The sequence below is a fragment of the Prionailurus viverrinus genome, chromosome A1 (genome assembly GCF_022837055.1).
Source record: "Prionailurus viverrinus isolate Anna chromosome A1, UM_Priviv_1.0, whole genome shotgun sequence".
Lineage (NCBI taxonomy): Eukaryota > Metazoa > Chordata > Mammalia > Carnivora > Felidae > Prionailurus > Prionailurus viverrinus.
In genome coordinates this window covers 10,383,895-10,404,478 of record NC_062561.1, presented here as the reverse complement: position 1 = coordinate 10,404,478, position 20,584 = coordinate 10,383,895, and the positions used below count along the sequence as shown (strand labels likewise).

The following is a 20,584-nucleotide window of genomic DNA, read 5'->3' as shown; positions in this document are numbered from 1 at the left end:
TTAATAACCCAAAGGAACTAGTTTGTGGAGTTTTTAGGGGGGAGAGAGAATGTGGTTTCAGGAAAGGAGGAAAAAAAAAACAACATTTCCAGTCCCTTTCTTGGTTAAAGGATTAAGGAAATCTTCAGCGGTCCTTTCGGTGCAGAAGAGAGCACCGCCAGTGCCCAGCTTCCCAGTACCGACCCAGCACCGTACCCCCCACCCCGAGTGCACACCTGCCCACGCCTCTCCTGCTGAACGTCTGCCTAGCACACCCACACCCAAACCTTACCTGGCAAACCTTTCTTCCAGATCAAACTCAAGGGCACTTTCTCTGCAGAACTTTGCCAGACTTGCCCACCAGCATAAGTGGAAACTTCCTTTGCTCCCAGAATAGGAAGGAAGCTCCATTACTTTGATCACATGTGCGACATCCTGTTGTGTGTAAGTCCCCTTCTGCGCCACAGCTTCTTTGTATGGCCAGCACCGCCCGCCCACCGTGCCTGGCCAAAAGGAGCACTCGGGGAGCTGCCTGAATGAATGAGGGCAAGATATGCTTTGATTCCAAGCTGGTGGGACGGAATTCCGTACGTAACCAGGCCACTGAAATACATACGGTTCTGTATTTGTGACAGGGCTAGAGACTAGACCATCAGTCTCAATTACAACCCCCCTAACACATATTTTAACTGGAGAGAAATCACAGTGATTTTTAAAGGAAAAGTAGTCATAAGTGTCAAAACTCTTTACTGAGTTTTCAGCCTCATTGAGCCACAAAGATTTCTTTAAAAAGTTACTTCTAATTCAAGGAAAGATAAAGAAGGACACGGGTTATAATTTATGTTTAGTATTAAGGCATTTGTCTCAGGGTGGATACTAATGCAGCTTGGCAGCAGATAGCTCCAAAAGCAGCCCGCGGAATCTCGGTCACATTCCTGTGCAATTCCTGCCCACAGACTTGTCAATAGGAGTGGGTGAGGACACGTACAGAGACAGCATTCTCAGATATACTCCCGACAGACAGTGAGAGAAAAAATTCTGCCCTGGCATGGGATCTTGTCCAGTCTGATTTCTGCTCAGTTCGAGCCAGTTTTTAACTTTGGAATCTGGACTCCTGCTAAGTGCCTCCAAACTCTGATCAGATCACCTTCATACCTGGGCTTACTGCCACAGGCAAGGGACACAGAACTGTGATAGGAACCAAGTGGCATGTGACATCCATTGGTAGATGGCCATGCATGACAAGCCCCTTCTTACTAGACAATAAGTACCTCCGACTTGTTACCCTCAACATGCTCTCTACTTTTTTGACTTTTCAAGTTTCTTTCTCATTCCATTCTTGAAAATCTGTATTTGGGGGAAATCTCAGAGAGGCAAAACTTGAAGACCACTGATAGAATTTCTTTAAGATGAACACTGACTAATCTGAGGGTAAACAGATATATACACATTTTTTTTAAGTTTGTTTGTTTGCTTGTTTATTTATTTAGAGAGAAAGAGCATGAGCAGGGGAGGCGCAGAGAGAGAGGGCGAAGAGAGAATCCCCAGCAGGCTCCGCAATGACAAGATTATGACCTGAGCCAAAACCAAGAGCTGGACGCTCAACCTACTAAGCCACCCAGGCACCCTGTATACTGACATTCTGTGGCTACGTCTAGCAGCCCGTGGAGTCTACCATAACCTTAAGTGATGGTTACCTCAATATCACCAACTTCATGTCGATGAGTCGCTCTTGTGAGCCTAAGTCGGTCACCTTGAAAATATGGTCAAGTCCTGGGGCGCCTGGGTGGCGCAGTCGGTTAAGCGTCCGACTTCAGCCAGGTCACGATCTCGCGGTCCGGGAGTTCGAGCGGTCCGGGAGTTCGAGCCCCGCGTCAGGCTCTGGGCTGATGGCTCAGAGCCTGGAGCCTGTTTCCGATTCTGTGTCTCCCTCTCTCTCTGCCCCTCCCCTGTTCATGCTCTGTCTCTCTCTGTCCCAAAAATAAATAAAAACGTTGAAAAAAAAAATTTAAAAAAAAAAAAAGAAAATATGGTCAAGTCCTAAAAGTGTGCAAGGCATTCACCTAACTTAAAAGGCAAGTCCTAAAATGGGAACTAGGTTTCACTTTTCTATACAAGACAGCACAAGGGTTTTCCAAACGCTAAGTGCAGTGACCAACAATACCAGGGGGAAAAAAAAAAAAAATTAAGGGCAGAAATTCCAATTACTTTGATAAAATATTTCCTCATTAAATATTTAGTTCCTGGACAATAGGACATTTGATATTCAGTTTGCCTATTTTTAGAAGGCATTAAGTCATGTCCCAATAATACAGCTCTAAAGACACAACCACCTAGACTGGAAATTTGCAACAGACAGAGGGCCTCTTCACCTTCAAGTTCCTAGCTGACTCTTACAGTCCCATTCGTGAGCTAGTCAAAAGAGCAAACTATTGAAGGAAATCTAGGTGAGTTTTACTGGTGGAAAAACAACAGAAAAAAACAGTAACAGTGTTCTGTAAAAACACCTATTTGAAAAGATCGTCTTATTGTAAATGTCTCCAAAACTGCAAGTACTTTTTTATCGATGCTATTGTTAGAAGATCACACAGACGGATTACCAGGAAATGTTAGGCAGTGTTAATCCAAAACTCACTAACGTGGGATTACTAGGGCAAATGTTTTTGGTGGGAAATAGTCTATAAAAGTGTGTGTCATAAAATGTTTTTAAGTAACCAGTTTTTCTGATGACTGGAGCAGGAGAAATACTTAAGCAACGGTTAACAGTTGCCCTACCTACCGACTGGGCCATAAAGTCAAGAAAAGGAGACAAAAGGTTGGGGGGGGGGCGGGGGGCGAGTTCAGTTAAGCGTCTGACTTCAGCTCAGACCATGACCTCATGGTTTGTGGGTTTGAGCCCCGTGTCAGGGTCTGTGCTGACAGCTCAGAGCCTAGAGCCTACTTCAGATTGTGCGTCTCCTTCTCCCTCTGCCTCTCCCCTGCTCTCTCTCTCTTTCTCTCTCAAAAATAAATAAACCTTAAAAATTAAAATTTAAAAAAAAGGAGACTCCTGTAGCGGGCACTGTTGATTGCCTACACAATATAGGAGCTTCCTCTTCCTTCTTCCTAAGAGACTTCTCATTTTGATTAAATTATTGAGCCCTATAAATGGGCTCCAGGGTCAGAATTCGTTTGATCCCAACCAAAGCACTGAAATTCCCTGCAAACATTAATGGTCCAGGAGTTGGTACATGCCCCACCAACTGCAAGCAGACAAGATCCAACTAGAGACTGAAGATAAGCACTTACATTCCATGGTTAGAGAGCTTCTTCACTGCTGAACATAAGATATATATACAGAAAGCCCTTTTTGCCGTGAAAATCAACAAAGGGAACCAGATTTAGGATGAACTGATGATGTATGTGGTTGCAGGATGCTGTGTACTAAGCATGAGAGAGACAGAACCTGCGTCCTCAATAACAGGGCAGAACCCCTACATCGGCCAACATAGACCTCACCTTCCAGTTACAGTAACGATATCTTCTTCATCCAGCATGCTAACTAATACAGTTTCTAATAACAGGGAGAAACAGCACATTAGCTTTGGAACTGGGAGAAAACAACTGGGAAGATCCAATTTTGCAGCCAGTGGGGCTCGTGGATACTTTATGCCTCTTTTAGTTCTAAGAATAATACCGGGTTCTTAAAGAATGTATAGAATCTCCTATGAGAAAACCATTTCTAAATAGATCTTGGCCACAGGACAGTTGCTATGCTAGATGGGTTACATTATATTTTGTTTGATTACTTGCCTGCATCCCAAGAGAAAGGAAGTATGGTAGAAGACACCACTACAGTAGAGCCCACATTTTTGTTTTGTTTTTGTTGGCAGGGGAAAGGGAGGGGAGGCACACCAAAGACCATGGATGTTAATTAACTACAAACATCGTGCAGCTTGTTGGCAACCGTTCAGCGTTGTAAAAGCAGACGACATGGAATGCAGAAGGCTGACTGGTGCCTTACTCCTCTATCATGCCAGAGTTACGGGGGAAGGGCTGGACATTTCCTGAACTCGAACAAAAGACCAGCCTTTTGGCCCCAATTCCCTTAGCCGCAGTTCCTTACATACCCCGCTGCAGTGGGGCCCTCGGTACTCAGAGTAAGCTGCCACTTGCCCATAGATGTTTTCAGCGACTTCGTAAAGAGGACGAGAGAAGCACGTGCCCGTGGGACCACCTCCACAGAACACCAGGTCATCCATAACATAGTCTCCCCTTAATAAGACCAGTATCTTGGCTAGTGCAGAACCTGGAGCACCGGTTCGCAAAGGCCCTGGCAGTGAGTCAGTGGTGAGCATGAGGTAGTTATGAGCGTAAGCCAGAGCCAACAGAACCTGCCAGGGCTTTGGCTGCCTCTACATCTTATAAGCAGTGAAGCCAGACAGCAGAATTCATAGACCCAAGAGGTTTTGAAGAACAGGTTATGCTTTATTGCCTGCATGGCAAGCAAGGAGTTGGGCTAAACGGTCCTTTAAGAGGATTCTAGGAGTCAAAGATGGTGCAAAACACAGACTACTTTCACTCACATGGTTTAAAAGTAAGTCAAAAGGAAAGCAATACTTGGGGCGCCTGGGTGGCTCAGTCGGTTAAGCGTCCGACTTCGGCTCGGCTCATGATCTCGCAGGTTGCGGGTTCAGGCCCCGCGTCGGGCTCTGTGCTGACAGCTCAGAGCCTGGAGCCTGCTTCAGATTCCATGTCTGCCCCTTCCACGCTCATGCTCTCTCTCTCTCAATAATAAATAAACGTTAAAAGAAATTTAAAAATTTAAGAAAAAAAAAAAGGAAAGCAGTACTTAACAGTTATTGATTACATCTAACTCAGGAAAAGGTGAAGTGCATTCCGTATCAAGGCACCACCAAGGTCCTTGCTAGATGGGGGAGGGAAAGAAAGTGAAACTATAAACTACCAGATTTGTTTCCCAGATGAGCGGCTTCCTGGATCAGAAGGGAGATATGAGGAGAGGGTTATACGGGCTTCAGAGAGATGGTTACAGCCCAGGCTTGCTGCCCAGGGTCACAGGTCTCTGGGTTTCTCTCCAGCCCTGGGAGAAGAGTGTGGCGTCTGCGCTCGGAACAGCGCACCGCACAGGACAGGGTCAGCTGTACTTGTCCCTCTCTCGGGGGACTTGGTCCTCCGGGAAACAGAAGACGACAGACTGACAAAGAGCTTCTGAGTCACAAGTCGGAGAAACCACAGCCACCAGAACTTCTGGAGAGAAGGCAGCCCCCATAGTTCCAGGCTCTGAAGCCACAGGGTGAGGACAGACCCAGAGGAAGGCGACCGCCGGGGCGAAGAGTCCCGAAGGCCCAAGGAACGGCCGAGGGGCTGCGGTGTGCCACTCGTGGCTCCAGAGAGTCCAGACAGAACACAGGGAGCTGAACTGGGCCCAAACACAGGGCTGCAGGACATACTGGGAGAAGAGTGTCCTGGGGGCTCCCGCTCTTCGAGCGGCAGCAAACCCAAGCTGAATGAATTTGAGAATAAAGATGACCCTGGGCTGCTGAAACGCAGTATTTTCCCCTCACCCCTGCAGAGAGCGGAGAGCAGAGCCAGGCCAACCAGTGCAGGGTGAGAAGGAAATGACAACTCTCTCTTCTCGTTGCCCCTCCCCTCCTGCCCAGCCCCTCCAAGAATGGGGCCGGGAAAACGTATGAGCCCTCCTAGGCATGCCTGGCACAGGCTGGGGGCAGGGCGTCCTTGCCCGAGAGTCTCAGGACGGGTCTATGGGTCACACGTTTTAGTCGGAGATAACAGAATCCACTCTGGCCAGTTTGGGCACAAAGTGCACTTATTAATGCATAGAGTTGGCTGACAGAATTACTGGAGAGTCTGAATAGAGAGGCTCTAGGCTGAGATCCCCAGGACAACCTCCAGATTTATACTCCAGAAGTGGGTCGTCAAGGAGCTGGGGCCTCTGCCACCGTCAGGAAGTACCGTCTCGGCTGCCAGCCCCCAAAGGACTCCTCCTCTGTCATGACCTCTCAAGCCAAATGGACCACCAGGCACCGTCTCCTTCCCCATATGACTGAGTGCATCTGCCTAATGGAGGCCATCTCACTTGGCTGCTCTCTAGCAGCAAGAAAGGCTACACAACATGGAAGTTTCGTTGTTACTGTCCCTTTGCGGATTCTACATTGGGAAGGAGGGTCTTACATCGTTAAAAACAAAAACAAAAACAAAAACACTTTCCAATGTCAAGGGAGTAGTCACCAAGTGTTGGCCAGCCACAAATGAGAAGGTAGGACTACCGTGCCTACCCAGCCCACATCCACCACGGGCTCAAAAGGTTTCTGAGACTCTGAACCCTAGAAACAACACGCCCAATGTAAGAAATAACAGAAACCCTCCATCTTTGAAGATACAAAGTCCACAACCGCTTTACCAACTTTCTCTTCCCTAAAGAACAAAAAACACATAATAATTAATCTGAAGCATTCAAATTAAAAGCCTGTCAACAGTCATGGTTCTCCTGAATTACAACTTAATTATCTTTCCTTTTCACCTTGAAAAAAAAGCATTATTGTGATTATACACACAAATATCTGGGCCCGAATAGCTATGGAGCCTCTGATTAAGTGTCCCTCTTGCCTGGCCCATGTTTAAACATGTGTACCCACGCACATAATCTGTCATCAGCTCCCACCCCCGGGCAATGTTACTGATTCATCTTCTTCCTGACAATCAAAATCAGATCTGTAGCTAACCAGATCCATTAATAATAGTAATAACCCCTCTGGGTGTAGAGTTCTCAGAGTACTTATGTGCCCTCCCTTGGTCCCACAATTTATTATTCACCTTATTTTGCAGGTGAGGAAGAAGAAATAAGGAAGGGGTGAGTCATCAGTCTGAGGGCACTAGTAAGTGACAGAGCAGAAGCAAGAACCTCAAGGTTCCTCAGGCTCCTGTTCCAGGTCCTCCCACCCCACCACACACTGTCTCGGGCTGCAAAACTCACTTGGGATCCATCAGTTACAGGACTCAGTGAAACAGAAGTTGAATCGCACATACATACACACACACACACACACACACACACACACACACAAAGTCTAGTAAATCCTTACTTGTTTACAAGTGGAATACTAAGAGCCCAGCCAGCAGCGAAGTCTGGATATTTAAAAACGGTAGGATTTTCAGAAAAGGCATAATGGTGAATTATTGTAGATTCTTCATCATGTAATGCTTTTCCTAAAAACCATTCCTGTCAAATAAAGATATAAAATGTCATTTTCTTAAAAAGCCATTTCGTATAGGACCAAAAACAAAGTCACGTCATTAATTTTAGTTAATTAAATCCTCTGGGCGATAGAGAATTAGCACAGATTATTACTTTCTAAAGCATTTTAACAAAAATGCAATACTCTATGATAAGCAAGATGGCATAATCTTTACAAAGAGAGTAGCTTAGTATATTAACAGGATCAACGAAATGGCATCTTTATGCCATAAACATGTAGAAGTGGTATTTTATAGAAAATTCCACATCAAGATACTATTAAGGCAAAGAAAACAGTGTTCCTTTATGCCATACTGAGGTCTGCAAAGGAGAATCTGAAAAATCCCTTCCAGAATCAGTGCCTATTTTATTCATTTATTCATTCAATTAACATTTAACATTTATTCCATATCATGTGAGAACGCAGCTTATGCAATAGTGGGGGACACAGAAAATAAGTAAATAAAGCAGGTTCATTTGGTGACTGCGATGTGCTGTGATGAAAACGGAGTACCCAGGGACTTCCCGGCAAAGAAAGGGAAACCTCTCATGAGCTAACATCTGAACTGAGAGTAAATAATACCAAAGGGCCAGCTATGCACAAATCCAGGGAAGAGCCATCAAGGCAGTTAATACACAGTCCCAAGGTGAGAAAAGCTTGATACCTTAGATAAAAAAGGAAGTCCAATGTGGCTGGAATACAGTGGGTATGGGGAAATATGGTATGAAAGACACAGTCAGGGGACAGCCGAGGGTGTGTTTTAGACGCCCGTGAAAAGCAACACAGACTTTACTCAAAGTGCAGTAGAAGACTTACACTTCTGGCCACAACAGAATAGCCTGGATCGGACCCGCTCTCCCACTGAGAGCAAGTATTAAAGCTGGAGAAAACACTTAAACCAAATAATCACGGGCATCGGAAAACAAAGACAGAGAGTAGATGAAGAAAAATATCCGAGAAAGAAGGGAAGCCCATGCATGGGAACCCCATAGTCACTCCCCCCATGGAATTTGCTGGTTCCCATAGCAGCCAATGGCACACAACAGAAGGCAGCAGCTGGGACAGTGCAGCCTGCTGGACTGAGACAGCGGTTGGGGCTGGAGGCTGCCAACAAGGTAGAGATTTAAGTGGATCCGGAGAAAGGAGTCCTAAATTCTGCATATGATTTCCCTTCAACTCCTAGGCTAAAAAAAGCAAACAAACAAACAAAAACCAAGAGAAGAACCAAGTGGAAAGCAGCAGTAGAGGGCCTAATTGCTGACCAAAAGCTCATGCGCAGGATCTGCTGGAAGAAAGGGATCTAGGAGTAAGGGCAGTCTGTAAATAGACCTACCTAAACACGGTCTACAACCTGGAAAAATATTGCTCATATAGAAATGAATATCATCCACAGCCTCTTCAATTTTTCACATACGGTATCTAGCATTTAGGGAAAAACTACCGCAGGTGCCAGAAAAACAGCACCAGAACAAAAACAGAGAGAAATGAGATGCACAGATAAATCAAATTCTTCAGTTATCAAAAAATAAGTAGTATTCACATATTTAAGGAAATAGATGAAAAGATAAAGAATTTTACCAAAGAGCTAGAATAAGAAACAAAAGTCAAATGGAAATTCTAAAACTGAACACTGCAACTGAAATTAGGAATTCAGAGGATATTACACATAAGAGAAGGTAGGATTAGTGGCCTGGAAGATAAGTCAGTAAAAAATACCCAGATTGGTGTATAAAAAAGAAAAAGAAAGGAGGACAATACAGAAAAGAGCATAAAAGCAATATGGGACAGAGTAAGAAGGTCTAAAACCCATGAAAAATTGGAAGACCGGAATAGGAGGAGAAATAGAATGAAACTGAGTCAACATTTGAAGGAATACAGCCTCAGAATCTTCTAAAACTAACAAGAGTCATCAAGCCGTAGATTCAAGAAGCTCCCTAAACACCAATAAAGATAAGTACAGAGGAGGCCACAGGAGGAGGTGGTCAAAAAAACCAAAGGTACAGAAAATCTTAAAAGTAGCTTGAGGGGAAAAGGGTGGACACATTTCTTTTAAAGGAACTAAAACAAGGCATATGGTTGAATTTGTAAGAGAAACAACAGAATGTGAAGGACAATAGAACAACGTCTTTACAGTGATAGAGGAAGGTCACTGCCACCCTAAAATGCTGTATCAAGTGAAACTATCTTAGCTGGAGGTGGAGGCTTCTGAACACGTGCGTGGTATGATCTGAATGAGAGGCGAGATTATCAGGATTATTAGGCTAGATTATTGAGATGCTAGCTTATTAGGATGGCAAGAGGAGAAACCAAGAGGCCAGTGAGGAGACCCTAATAATTGTCGAGGCAAGAGAGGATGGTAGCCTGGACCAGAGTAGTAGTGTTAAATATGGAGAGAGGAGGAAAGAAAATGTATTTTGGAGGTAGACCCAATGGAATATGCCAACATGGGGTTGAGGGAAAAAGAGGAATCGATCACGAGTCCTAGGTTTTTTTTACAGGAGCCACCTGGATGGACCATGATGCCATTTCTGAGGTGAGGGAGGCTGAAGGTGGGAGAGGTTTAAAGGGGGCATTAAGAGTTCGGTTTTGCACATGTTGGATTTGAGATTCCGATGAGACAAGCGGAGGTATGAAGCAGGCAGTCTGACCCAGGAGCAGGCCACGCATGGCTCACTCCCTTGGTTCCTTCGTATGCTGTTCAAAAGTGACCTGATCAGCAAGGTATTCCCTGAACATCCCATACAGAATAGTCAGCCCAACCCCATTCTATCCCGCATCGCTCTCATTCTGCTTTCTTCTTCTCCGCAGTTCTTATTACCACCTGACACGCTGTTTGCACTTTCGCTCCTTGCCTATCTCCCCTGCCCCAGGATTATTCCCCTCCTTGTGGACACGGAAGCTGTCCATTTTGCTCACTGCTGTATCCTCACCAGCATACCTAACGCGTAATAAGTGCTCACCAGTTTTTGTTAAATGAATGGAGCAAGCCCAAGAAAGCTTCAAAAGGCAACTCCCCTATGAAAGAAGCGAAAGTAATTAAACCAAACACCCTAAGTCCTAAATGCTTTGCATATTTTCTCTATTTCAACCATCACCACCTCACTCTCGGCTCCTTATCAGAAAAACGAGAGCAGGAGGGACACGGTGTTGTTTCTTCTGCTTATGGGTGTGTCCCCAGTACCTCCCAGGCTCTCGGTTTCAGTCAATTCAGCAACAGGTCCTAACTGAACACATGTAAGCCATCAACAAAACTGTGTGTGAAGGTTACAGAACTACATCATGAGCTTCTTCCCGATGCTTTATGGAGATTTTAAGTCATCACTGGGCAAGAGGGATAATTATAAGGCAAATGGCTTTAGCTTAAGATAGAAAATTCGTGATCCTTTTTTAAAAAATCAATACTATAGCACTTTATCAAACTACTAAATGTTACCCAATATGAAAATCATCACATTTAACCTACCCTGTCGATATAGCTTGTTTAAAGAAAATAAAACACTCCAGGAGATTTTCAGCACCTTTCTCACGAACCCTTCACTGTTATAATCTCCTGTTGCAAATACAATTTTATACAGAACATGTTTCTATGTTTTAACTCCTAATGGCAGTGTCCAGCTATTATCTAGTATATAAGATTGTTTTCCAATATTTGGAAAGGGAGGAGATACTGTAAACTAATTTAAGGGAGAAATTAATATGGAATCTGTTGGAAAGGGCACTTCCCCTATCCTTCTTAATGATTTTCTTAATAGCTTCATAATAAAGACAATTATAATCAAGATAAACTGTAAAGGAATAACTCAGAGAATGTTGTATTAGTATCAGAGAAATACTCTTTACCAGCACCCTGGTTTCACCTCTATTAAAAAAAATGTCAAGACATTTCAGCAAATACATGCTCACATTAAAAGCATACGGCAGGGAAAAAAAGAAAGAATCCAGCAAGACACAGAAATTTATAGAAATCACCTGGAAAGGCAGTTTAACAAAGATTAATTACTTTAATAAAGATCAAAATTTCTCATTTAAAATATTGTATAACAGCATAAATTTGCATAAGAATGACAAAGATATGGAAGGGGAAAAGACATCAGAATCCAAAAAAAAAAAAAAAAAAAAAAGGCTGATGCTCTAACATACGACATAATTATTATTTTAATAGAGTTTATTTGTGTCACTAGCAAAGCCGGGTTGGCTTTATAGCTTTGTTTCTAAAATTTCAAATGGTAGGGGGAAAAAGCACACTGGTTTGAGCTAACTTAAACATTATGTAATCTTTATTTCCTAATGCTAGTTTCAAAAGAAATAAAGCATCCTAGATTTCTTTTTTAAAGGCTGAGTTCAGAAGAGAGGAGGAAAGCATCTCATTTTACCTCTGTTCTGTACTTGCTTTTCATGAACTTGCTTTGAACTTTTAAATTTATCCTTCCAATTTTCATTAAAAAGCACAGTGAGTCACCATCTTCTGCACAGAATTAGAGCTATGGATAATGGAAAAATAATCTCCAGGTGAAATGAACACTAGGAGGAGATTAAAACTCCTATATCCTAAAAAACATTTGGGAGTTTTTCTCGAGTCAGAAGGAAACACAGCAGCCTAACAAATGTTTTACACGCAACATGGCCAAAGTACATGGATGCTGGTTAGCATCATCTGAAAAGACGGGATGAGACGCATTCGTAATTCTCTTCTCCTTCGAAGGATTTTTCTTTTTAACCCGACAACCTGCTCATTCAATTACGTCTGTATCTTCCCAGAAAGCAAAAGCACAAAAAGGAACCATAATGGACCCTTGCGGCTTTTAAAGAACATCGAAACCAGTGGTTCTGTTAAGGTAACAAACTTTCCGGTGTTTGAGAATGGTCACTGGTGCCCAACGTCATTCGTCTACATCAACAAACCAAGCAGACACCCAAGAAGCCACTCTTCCTTCCCCACACTCTCATTAAGCCCGATTTAGTTCGGGAGTGGGCACCAGAAGAGGGGTGGGGCAGGCATCCGGTGGTACCCCAAGGGCCCACTTCTGTTTATTCCAAGTTTAAAGATTCCACGTGGTGATCAGGGTATAACCCGGGCTTCTCCAAGAGAACTGCAGACCTGATGACTCTCACCATGTCTCCAAGACATCCTCCTGAGACGCAACGTGGGCCATCAGGAAGATGGCCATCACGGGGTTATTCAGCCATTCACAAATACTCACTGACCACCCATTACCTGTCAAATGCTCTGCTCAGTGCTAGCGACTTAGAAATAAACAAGATCCAATTGCTACGTCGTATCTGCCCAGAATAAAACAAAACCTGACAATATGAAAGATACGGATATGGAAAGTCGCACTGAACTACTAACACAAGATGCCCCCGTTACCTCCAGACCTTCGCAACTTTTGTTCCCTCTGCTTAAAACACTCTCTTTCTCTCCTGTTAACTCTTACTGGTCCTACAGGACTCAGATTAAAGTTCACCTCCTGTCGTGACCCTTCCAGATTAGGCTGGATGCCCTGCTATATGCTTCTAACAGCACCCTAGGCTTCCCTGACTATAAGCCATCTCCCTTTTTCTTGCTTCTTTAATGGCTTGTTTTCTCCCTGTCATTCTGTACCAGCCATGTCATCAGGATGTGCATCTGTCCTAGCCCCTGCTGTCATGGTGCTTGACACACAGTTGGCAACCAAGAAATAACTCCCATCTAAAATAATACGTGGTCATCATTGACAAAGAGAAATAAGCAATTTAAACTTATTTCTTAACTCTGGGTTATAGCTTTTTAACTCTCTGAAATTGCCACCACCTATAAATAGATTGGTTTCATTTAAAAAGGGTTCCTTATAAGTTCTATCCCTCTGAAAGCGACAGAAACCTCAAAGAGAAATGATTCAACACTGCTTCGAGACAGTCAACTGTTATTTCATTCTTTCTCATTTTCAACTAGGTGGTTTTATTAGATTGGCAAACCTCTTAAAATTAAATCTTCTCTTAAGCATTTCTTCCAACAGATAAATACTGGTATTGAAATTGTATTCACCTTGGATGGGTCATATCTTCTGAGTGTTTCTAAGAGTTCTGGAATTTGTATTCTTGTCTCTTCTTCACAGAAGAAAATCCATGATGAATTTCTGCTATACGTTACAGAAAAGCTGACAAAGAGAAATAGGTTATGGTAATCACTTCTATAAAATGAGTTTATAATAAAGTTTAAAACTGACAAGCAGGATGAAAGACACAAAATGGCAAGAAATCTAGATTTTTCCCCTGTATTTTCCTTCAATGTATAGTTTCAAAAGCCAGATACTAATAGTTTATCAAACAGCTAGAATTCTTAAATTCTCTCTGCAACACCACCAGTCCAGAAGGGAGACAATTTTCAAATGTAACTATCAAATACATCAACATTTTATCTTTTAAGAAAGCAATGTATTTAAAAATAGAAGCCATTCATGGTTAAAAGAATCAAGAAATCTGGGTAACGTAGTAGTCATAAAAAACAGAGTTCAAATTTTCTTGACTCTGAGGAAAAACACACTCAATAAGAGGAGTGAATGTTCAGGTGGAAACGTCAAACTTCACACATTTCAAATTAAACATACTGTGGTAACAATGGAAGTATGGTCCATGCACCCTCCTGCTTAGACATCTGATGAAGGAGGAGGACTCTTGGGAGTTCCTGAAGAAACATTATCGAAGAGAAGAAATAAATAAAAGTACGATATGATCACTCTGATTAAAAAAAGAAAACACTCAATTTCTAAATGCAGGTATTTTTAGAGACCTGACATTTTACTCTCCTAACTACTTTCTTTTTTCTTCTCTTCACGAGCTACTAGAAATGAAGGATGCTGGCTGGATCCACACAATCTTTTGGTCATCCAGGCATAAAACAGTGCAGAGGGCCTCGAAGAAGGGTCTCCACTGCTACCGGAGCTGACCTAAAATTTGCAGACTCGCAAAGGCGACTGGGAGGGAAGAGCCCAGAAGCAACCAGGCATAACTCAGAGGCACAGAAACAGATTTCACTGTGCAGACATCACAGGTAGCAGATGGAAAATAAAACCCTTCAGCTGAACAAAAGAGTATATATAATATCCCGTTTATCTCATGTAAAAAAAAAACAAAATTTAAGTGCACTAAAAAAAGCTAAAACACCATGGTAAGGAAGAGTATTTCTAAATACTAGAAATATAATCCTTAAGTACTCAGTCAATGATAGTAACAATAGAATTTTAAAACTTACAAACATAGGAGGAACTAAGATTCAGAAATAAGACACAACTATGGTTAAATAAATATGCATAAACACCAAGAGAGATTAATGTGATTCAGGCCATGAATGTCAGCTTTGAAGTAAAGCACTATTCAATATATTTCACGTTATCACAAGCCCAAAGTCAGCTATATGATACGCTTGAACACCACCCTTCCAACAAACTTTAGTATATTCTGTGTTTTATTCTATTTCCTGGTAACTGTTGCAGGCAAAAGACTTATGTAGAAAAGAATTATTAAGAATCAATGCCTAAATATTGGAACTATTACAACACTAATGTAGATTCCACACCAGCCTTTAAGTTCATATAAAGGATGGTTTTCAATATAAATACTTGGAATTATCAAATAAAGCTTCACTTATTTTATGTAGTATTTATTTTAACTTTCATGTACAAATATGAAATGCAAGAACAGTAATGAAAGGTTAAGTCAGACTAATAATATGGCATGTCAGAGAGAAAAAAACACCCGAAAGGCTGAATTAGCAGTTAATTACTCAGTAAAATTCAGGGCTTTCCTGCTGTTGATTATGAATTATGCAGTAGTTTCCAGTGACTTTTAAGAAATGGCTATATATGTATTATATATATTTATACCACATGTATATTCATGACGGATTATATAAGAACAGAAATCATGTGTGAGGAGAACTAATATTATTAATAGTTGCATAAAACTTTCAAATAACTATGGCAGCATGTTAATACGAACCAGCCAGAAAAGAAACATAGCAAATACTTTAAAAGGCTTTATAAGAAAATAAGTAGCAAATGAGCTATTGTGTAACAACTGAAAGTGTAATAATAAAGACTTCGAAACAATGGAAACGTCTTTATGTTAAATGGAAAAACAGACATGATTCTAAATACGTAAAATAAATTCACATATGAACAGAGACTAGGAAGGAACCAGAAAAATGAAAACATTTGTGTCAAGATGACCAAAGTATTACATCGATGCTTTTAAAATCCTTTAATGTAGTTAAAACACAGTTTAGTTTTAAAAATTTCTTGAGGAAAAATGAATACACCTCCAAATTCTTCCATACAAGTCCTATCCTTCCCGGTTATGGGAAATACGTAGGTGATGTCACTGGGTATCACAAAAAGGCTGTAAAAGAGCACCTTCCCAGCAAGGATGCAAAGACAGACTTATGAATAACCTCTGTCACAACAATAAAAGTGAAAAGGCAAAGTCTTAGCACAAAGGAGCTAAATTCTACTCTAAAATGAACTCTATGGATTACTAGTGGATTACACTAGCGAATTATAATCATCCCTGTCTCCATTCTTTTTTGTTTACTGAATCGTATGCCTGGGTTTCAGATCTGTTTCAGTCAGTGAACACAAAAATGGCAATCCAGCTTTCTGTACCCATCCCACCTCCAAATAGAAACATTCCAAAACCTAGTGGGCTATGTCGATACCTGTTTCCAAAGGTGTGTGAATGCCCTTGTCTCAAAAATATGTCTACCATGACATTCAGAAACCTGGTCTCAGCCACATGCAGAAGGATGAAACTAGACCACTTTCTCACACCACTCACAAAAATAAACTCAAAATGGATGAAGGACCTGAATGTGAGACAGGAAACCATCAAAACCCTAGAGGAGAAAGCCGGCAACAACTTCTTTGACCTCAGCCGCAGCAATTTGTTACTTGACACATCTCCAAAGGCAAGGGAATTAAAAGCAAAAATGAACTATTGGGACCTCATGAAGATAAAAAGCTTCTGCACTGCAAAGGAAACAATCAACAAAACTAAAAAACCACCAACGGAATGGGAAAAGATGTTTGCAAATGACATATCGGACAAAGGGCTAGTATCCAAAATCTATAAAGAACTCACCAAACTCCACACCCAAAAAACCAAATAATCCAGTGAAGAAATGGGCAGAAGACGTGAACAGACACTTTTCCAAAAAAGACATCCAGATGGCCAACAGGCACATGAAAAGATGCTCAATGTCACTCCTCATCAGGGAAATACAAATCAAAACCACACAGATATCACCTTACGCCAGTCAGAGTGGCCAAAACGAACAAATCAGGAAACTAGAGATGCTGGAGAGGATGTGGAGAAACGGGAACCCTCTTGCACTGTTGGTGGGAATGCAAACCGGTGCAGCTGCTCTGGAAAACAGTGTGGAGGCTCCTCAAAAAATTAAAAATAGACCTACCCTATGACCCAGAAGTAGCACTGCTAGGAATTTACCCAAGGGATACAGGAGTGCTGATGCATAGGGGCACATGTATCCCAATGTTTATAGCAGCACTCTCAACAATAGCCAAATTATGGAAAGAGCCTAAATGTCCGCCAACTGACGAAATGGATAAAGAGATTGTGGTTTACATACACAATGGAATACTACTTGGCAATGAGAAAGAATGAAATCTGGCCATTTGCAGCAACGTGGATGGAACTGGAGAGTATTATGCTAAATGAAATAAGTCATACAGAGAAAGACAGATACCATATATTTTCACTCATAGGTGGATCTTGAGAAACTTAACAGAAGACCATGGGGGAAGGGAGGGGGGAAAAAAGTTACAGAGACAAAGGGAGGCAAACCATAAGAGACTCTTGGATACTGAGAACAAACTGAGGGTTGATGGGGGGTGGGGAAGGGGAAAGTAGGTGATGGGCATTGAGGAGGGCACTTGTTGGGATGAGCACTGGGTGTTGTACGGAAACCAATTTGTCAATAAATTATATTAAAAAAAAAGAAACCTGGTCTTACTTCTCAATTAACCCAAGGCCATTTCAATTATAAATAAATCTTCATCCACTAACCCCCCAAAAGGCCCAAGAGCTTTTATTCTTGTTTTTTATACACACACGTATGTGTATACGTGTGTATTTATATACAATGTACATGCATGTGTGTGTGTGTGTGTGTGTGTGTATATATATATATGTATATATATATATATATATATATACATATATATATATACATATATCCGGTGTGTGAATACAGATGCACACATGTTCACATGTGTTAGCACTGGGAAAAAATAATTTTTTTAAGAAAAAATAATTTAAAAGGTCACAATAAAATTTTCCACCAAATGATCTTCTCTCAGTTTTGACTACTTGGAATTGTAATAATTTATGCTCTATTTGTCTGTTACAAATAACACCACCACCAGATTTAGACCTCCGTACAGGTGCCGTATCACCAGCTTACAGCACTTTTATATGCAATGCAAGTTTTTTAATATGTAACTGGGTGGATGACTAAGAGAGTTTTCAAGTGAAATATCAAGGGGAAAGAAAATAAGAAAATGCTGCATCAGCAGAGCCATTTGGAATAAAAGCTACAGAAAAGGCACCCATGCGTGCAGCACTGCCTGCCGTCAACCTAAATGATGCCTATTCACCAAACAATGCTACTATTTCAAACCTAAAAGGTAAGGCACAATTGTGTCAATAATGAGATAATGAGGGGTGCCTGGCTGGCTCAGTCAGTGGAGCGTGCGACTCTTGATCTCAGGGCTGTAGGTTCAAGCCCCACGTTGGGTGTAGAGCTTAAAAATAACCTCTTTAATTAAAAAAAAAAAATGAGATAATGCCATAAGAGAGGCAGGCATAAACGGGCTACAAACAGGGCCTACTGTGGGCAAATGACAGAAAAGGGAAAGAAAATGAAAAAACGGACCACAGTTCACCTAAACTGCTTATATCAACTCTACCCGTGTCATTGAACCCGTCTGCCATTGCTTCCAGCATCTACCGGTCCCCTAACAAGTGCTTTGAGGTCAGAAAGCCCACTGGACATGCCGTCAGTGCTTCCTTTGAACGCGTTTTGGATCAAGGCATATGTTCGCACTTAAGGCCCCTAACATTTAAGAAGAGCAAACAAACACCTTCAAAACCAACGCTCCCATTCGTTCCCTGGCTCTGACACAAACCCATTCCCTTCGTTTGGCAAAGGGGTTCGATTCCACAGCTGAGCACCCTGACAGTGCTCTGCGAATGGAGACAGCCCTTCACTCTTGATATGGAAGCAAAATCACGAAAATTTATGTCTAGAAACACGAATAGTATGAAAGAACCAACATTTAAACATGGACGAAAACAGCTCAATACTTTATCATAAATAACTTCACTAGGCGAAGTTGGTTTTGAATCACTTTACTCTTCGAGCCTGTGTCTGGAAAGAACTCAACAAATTTAAGTTCATGCCACCAGCCTTTTCCCTTCTCTACGGGCTGTTTCCCAATATTTGTAACTTGCCCCTACCTTAATTCAGAGTATAAACCTAGCAGAACAGGAGTTCATGGTCCAATTCGGTCTCAACATTCAGACCAAGTACTAAATTTGAAAGCAAAAGCCAAGGCTTTTGTTCAGTATTAGGCAATCGTTCTGAAAGACTGAATCCTGTTTTAAGACTGATTCCAGTTCAACCGCACTTCCAAATTCCAACTATTATATAGCCCTTAGGCACTGAACTGAGCTTTTAGACAAACACATGAATTATGATGAAAATTAACATCTGTTTATTGTTATGAGAAGGAGGTATATCTTATAGGATGCTGATAAAGGTGTATGATGTGCTGGTTGGAACACATATCAGACAGATTTACTAGTCTTTAAAAATCCGGTATTCATTTATGAACCAGTAGATTATATGCGATGCTGTAATAACGTGTCTTCCAGGAACCTGAGCCTATATTTAAAAAACATATATATTTTTTTCCAGGTACCTGTCTTAATCGCTATCTTTTCCTCACAAGAGAAAAATATTACCTCGTTATTTATAAAATTTATTTTTATTAACTCTTTACTTTGAAATACATTACTAAATGCATTTTTATAGCTCAAATAAATCTGTGTTAACTAATCATTCATTCACGAAAGGCAGTACAGCTGAGTATTTAAGGACCTGATTTCTAGAGCCAAGGTACTTGCATCAGAGTTCTTGCTCTGGCTCCTCTGAGACGTGCAACCTTGAGCAACTTGCTTGCCCTGTCTGTGACTCTGTTATCTCATCGTTCGTGTGGGGACAGCCACGGTCCTGGGTACCAAGGAAGTTAATACATGCCACACATTTGGCACGTGCTGTGCACGTGATGGTGATTAATATAAGCATTGACTTTACAATATTTGTTGCACAACTACTATGTGCCAAGCACTGTTCTTTAAGTTTATTTATTTGAGAGAGAGAGAGTGTGCTCAGGGAAAGTTGGCTGTGCTCACTGCTGCGCTGCCCAACTCTTGTCTCCATCCGGTACCCACACCCCGGCCCCACGCATCGGAGATCTCACCAGTCCCTGCAACCCCACCTCTCTAACTCACGTGTTAGCTCCCAGAGGGGCTCCCTTTTCCTTTTATTCCCTCTTTCCCGGATACCCGGTGAGACCCACGATTACCGGCCGCCCTCAATGGGGGTCCCCCCCGTTGCTGCAGGCAGGAGTCTAGCAAACTCTTCACTGTTTGTTCGAGGCTCAGTTCAAATGCCTCGACAACAAAGCCTTCGCTGACGTTTCCAGGCAGGGCCGGGGGGCCTCCTTGCCGGTGTTCTGGGAGTGTGGTACCGTTGCTGCTTCACAGGGCCACATGCAGCATCTCCCCTACTAGAATGAGCCTCCAGGAAGTGGGGGGGGGGGGGGGGGGGCCACAGGCCTGCCGTCTACACTGACTCACCCACAAGAGGCCACCCTGCTCGGCATCGCCCCCCTCTAGCACCCCATCCCCAAGCAGCACTTACCTTCTCTGCACACTTTCAGGTGCTGGCCCTTAACTTGGTCCCCACCGTACAGCTCTAGCCACTGTGTACCAACGTCACTACCAAGTCAGTGAGCTCTAAAGCTCACCGACTGTGGGCCCCTGGCTCCAGACTCAGTCCCGCGTGGCCACATCTGACTGGCTACACTCCATCATGGGCTGCCCTCCCCTGAGCTGGGGAGACCCAGCATCTGGCCTCTGATGTTCTTGCTGGACCAAGCCCCCAGCTCCCACCGGATACACACGGGACAGTGTTCTCCAAGACAGGGAAGGGGTTCAGATGCTACGCAGCCAAAAGGAGACAGATGCTCCCAACATGGCCTCCTCCACAGTGCGACGAATTCATGGCTGCT

The 20,584-nt window shown here is 42.5% G+C and overlaps 1 protein-coding gene across 3 annotated transcripts in view; it reads right to left on the bottom strand.

The window, feature by feature from the left end:
• B3GLCT (beta 3-glucosyltransferase) overlaps positions 1–20,584 on the bottom strand; it is a 120,298-nt gene that overhangs the window by 59,107 nt on the left and 40,607 nt on the right. For 2 of the 3 annotated variants that reach the window (XM_047861820.1, XM_047861812.1), the window contains exons 5-7: positions 13,823–13,899; positions 13,261–13,372; positions 7,083–7,219 (exon numbers count right to left, since the gene is read on the bottom strand). In XM_047861820.1, coding sequence (XP_047717776.1) covers positions 7,083–7,219; positions 13,261–13,372; positions 13,823–13,899 — 326 coding nt within the window. Of the gene's footprint in view, positions 1–271; positions 512–7,082; positions 7,220–13,260; positions 13,373–13,822; positions 13,900–20,584 lie in introns of all 3 variants that reach the window. The other variant, XM_047861830.1, reaches the window with a different exon arrangement.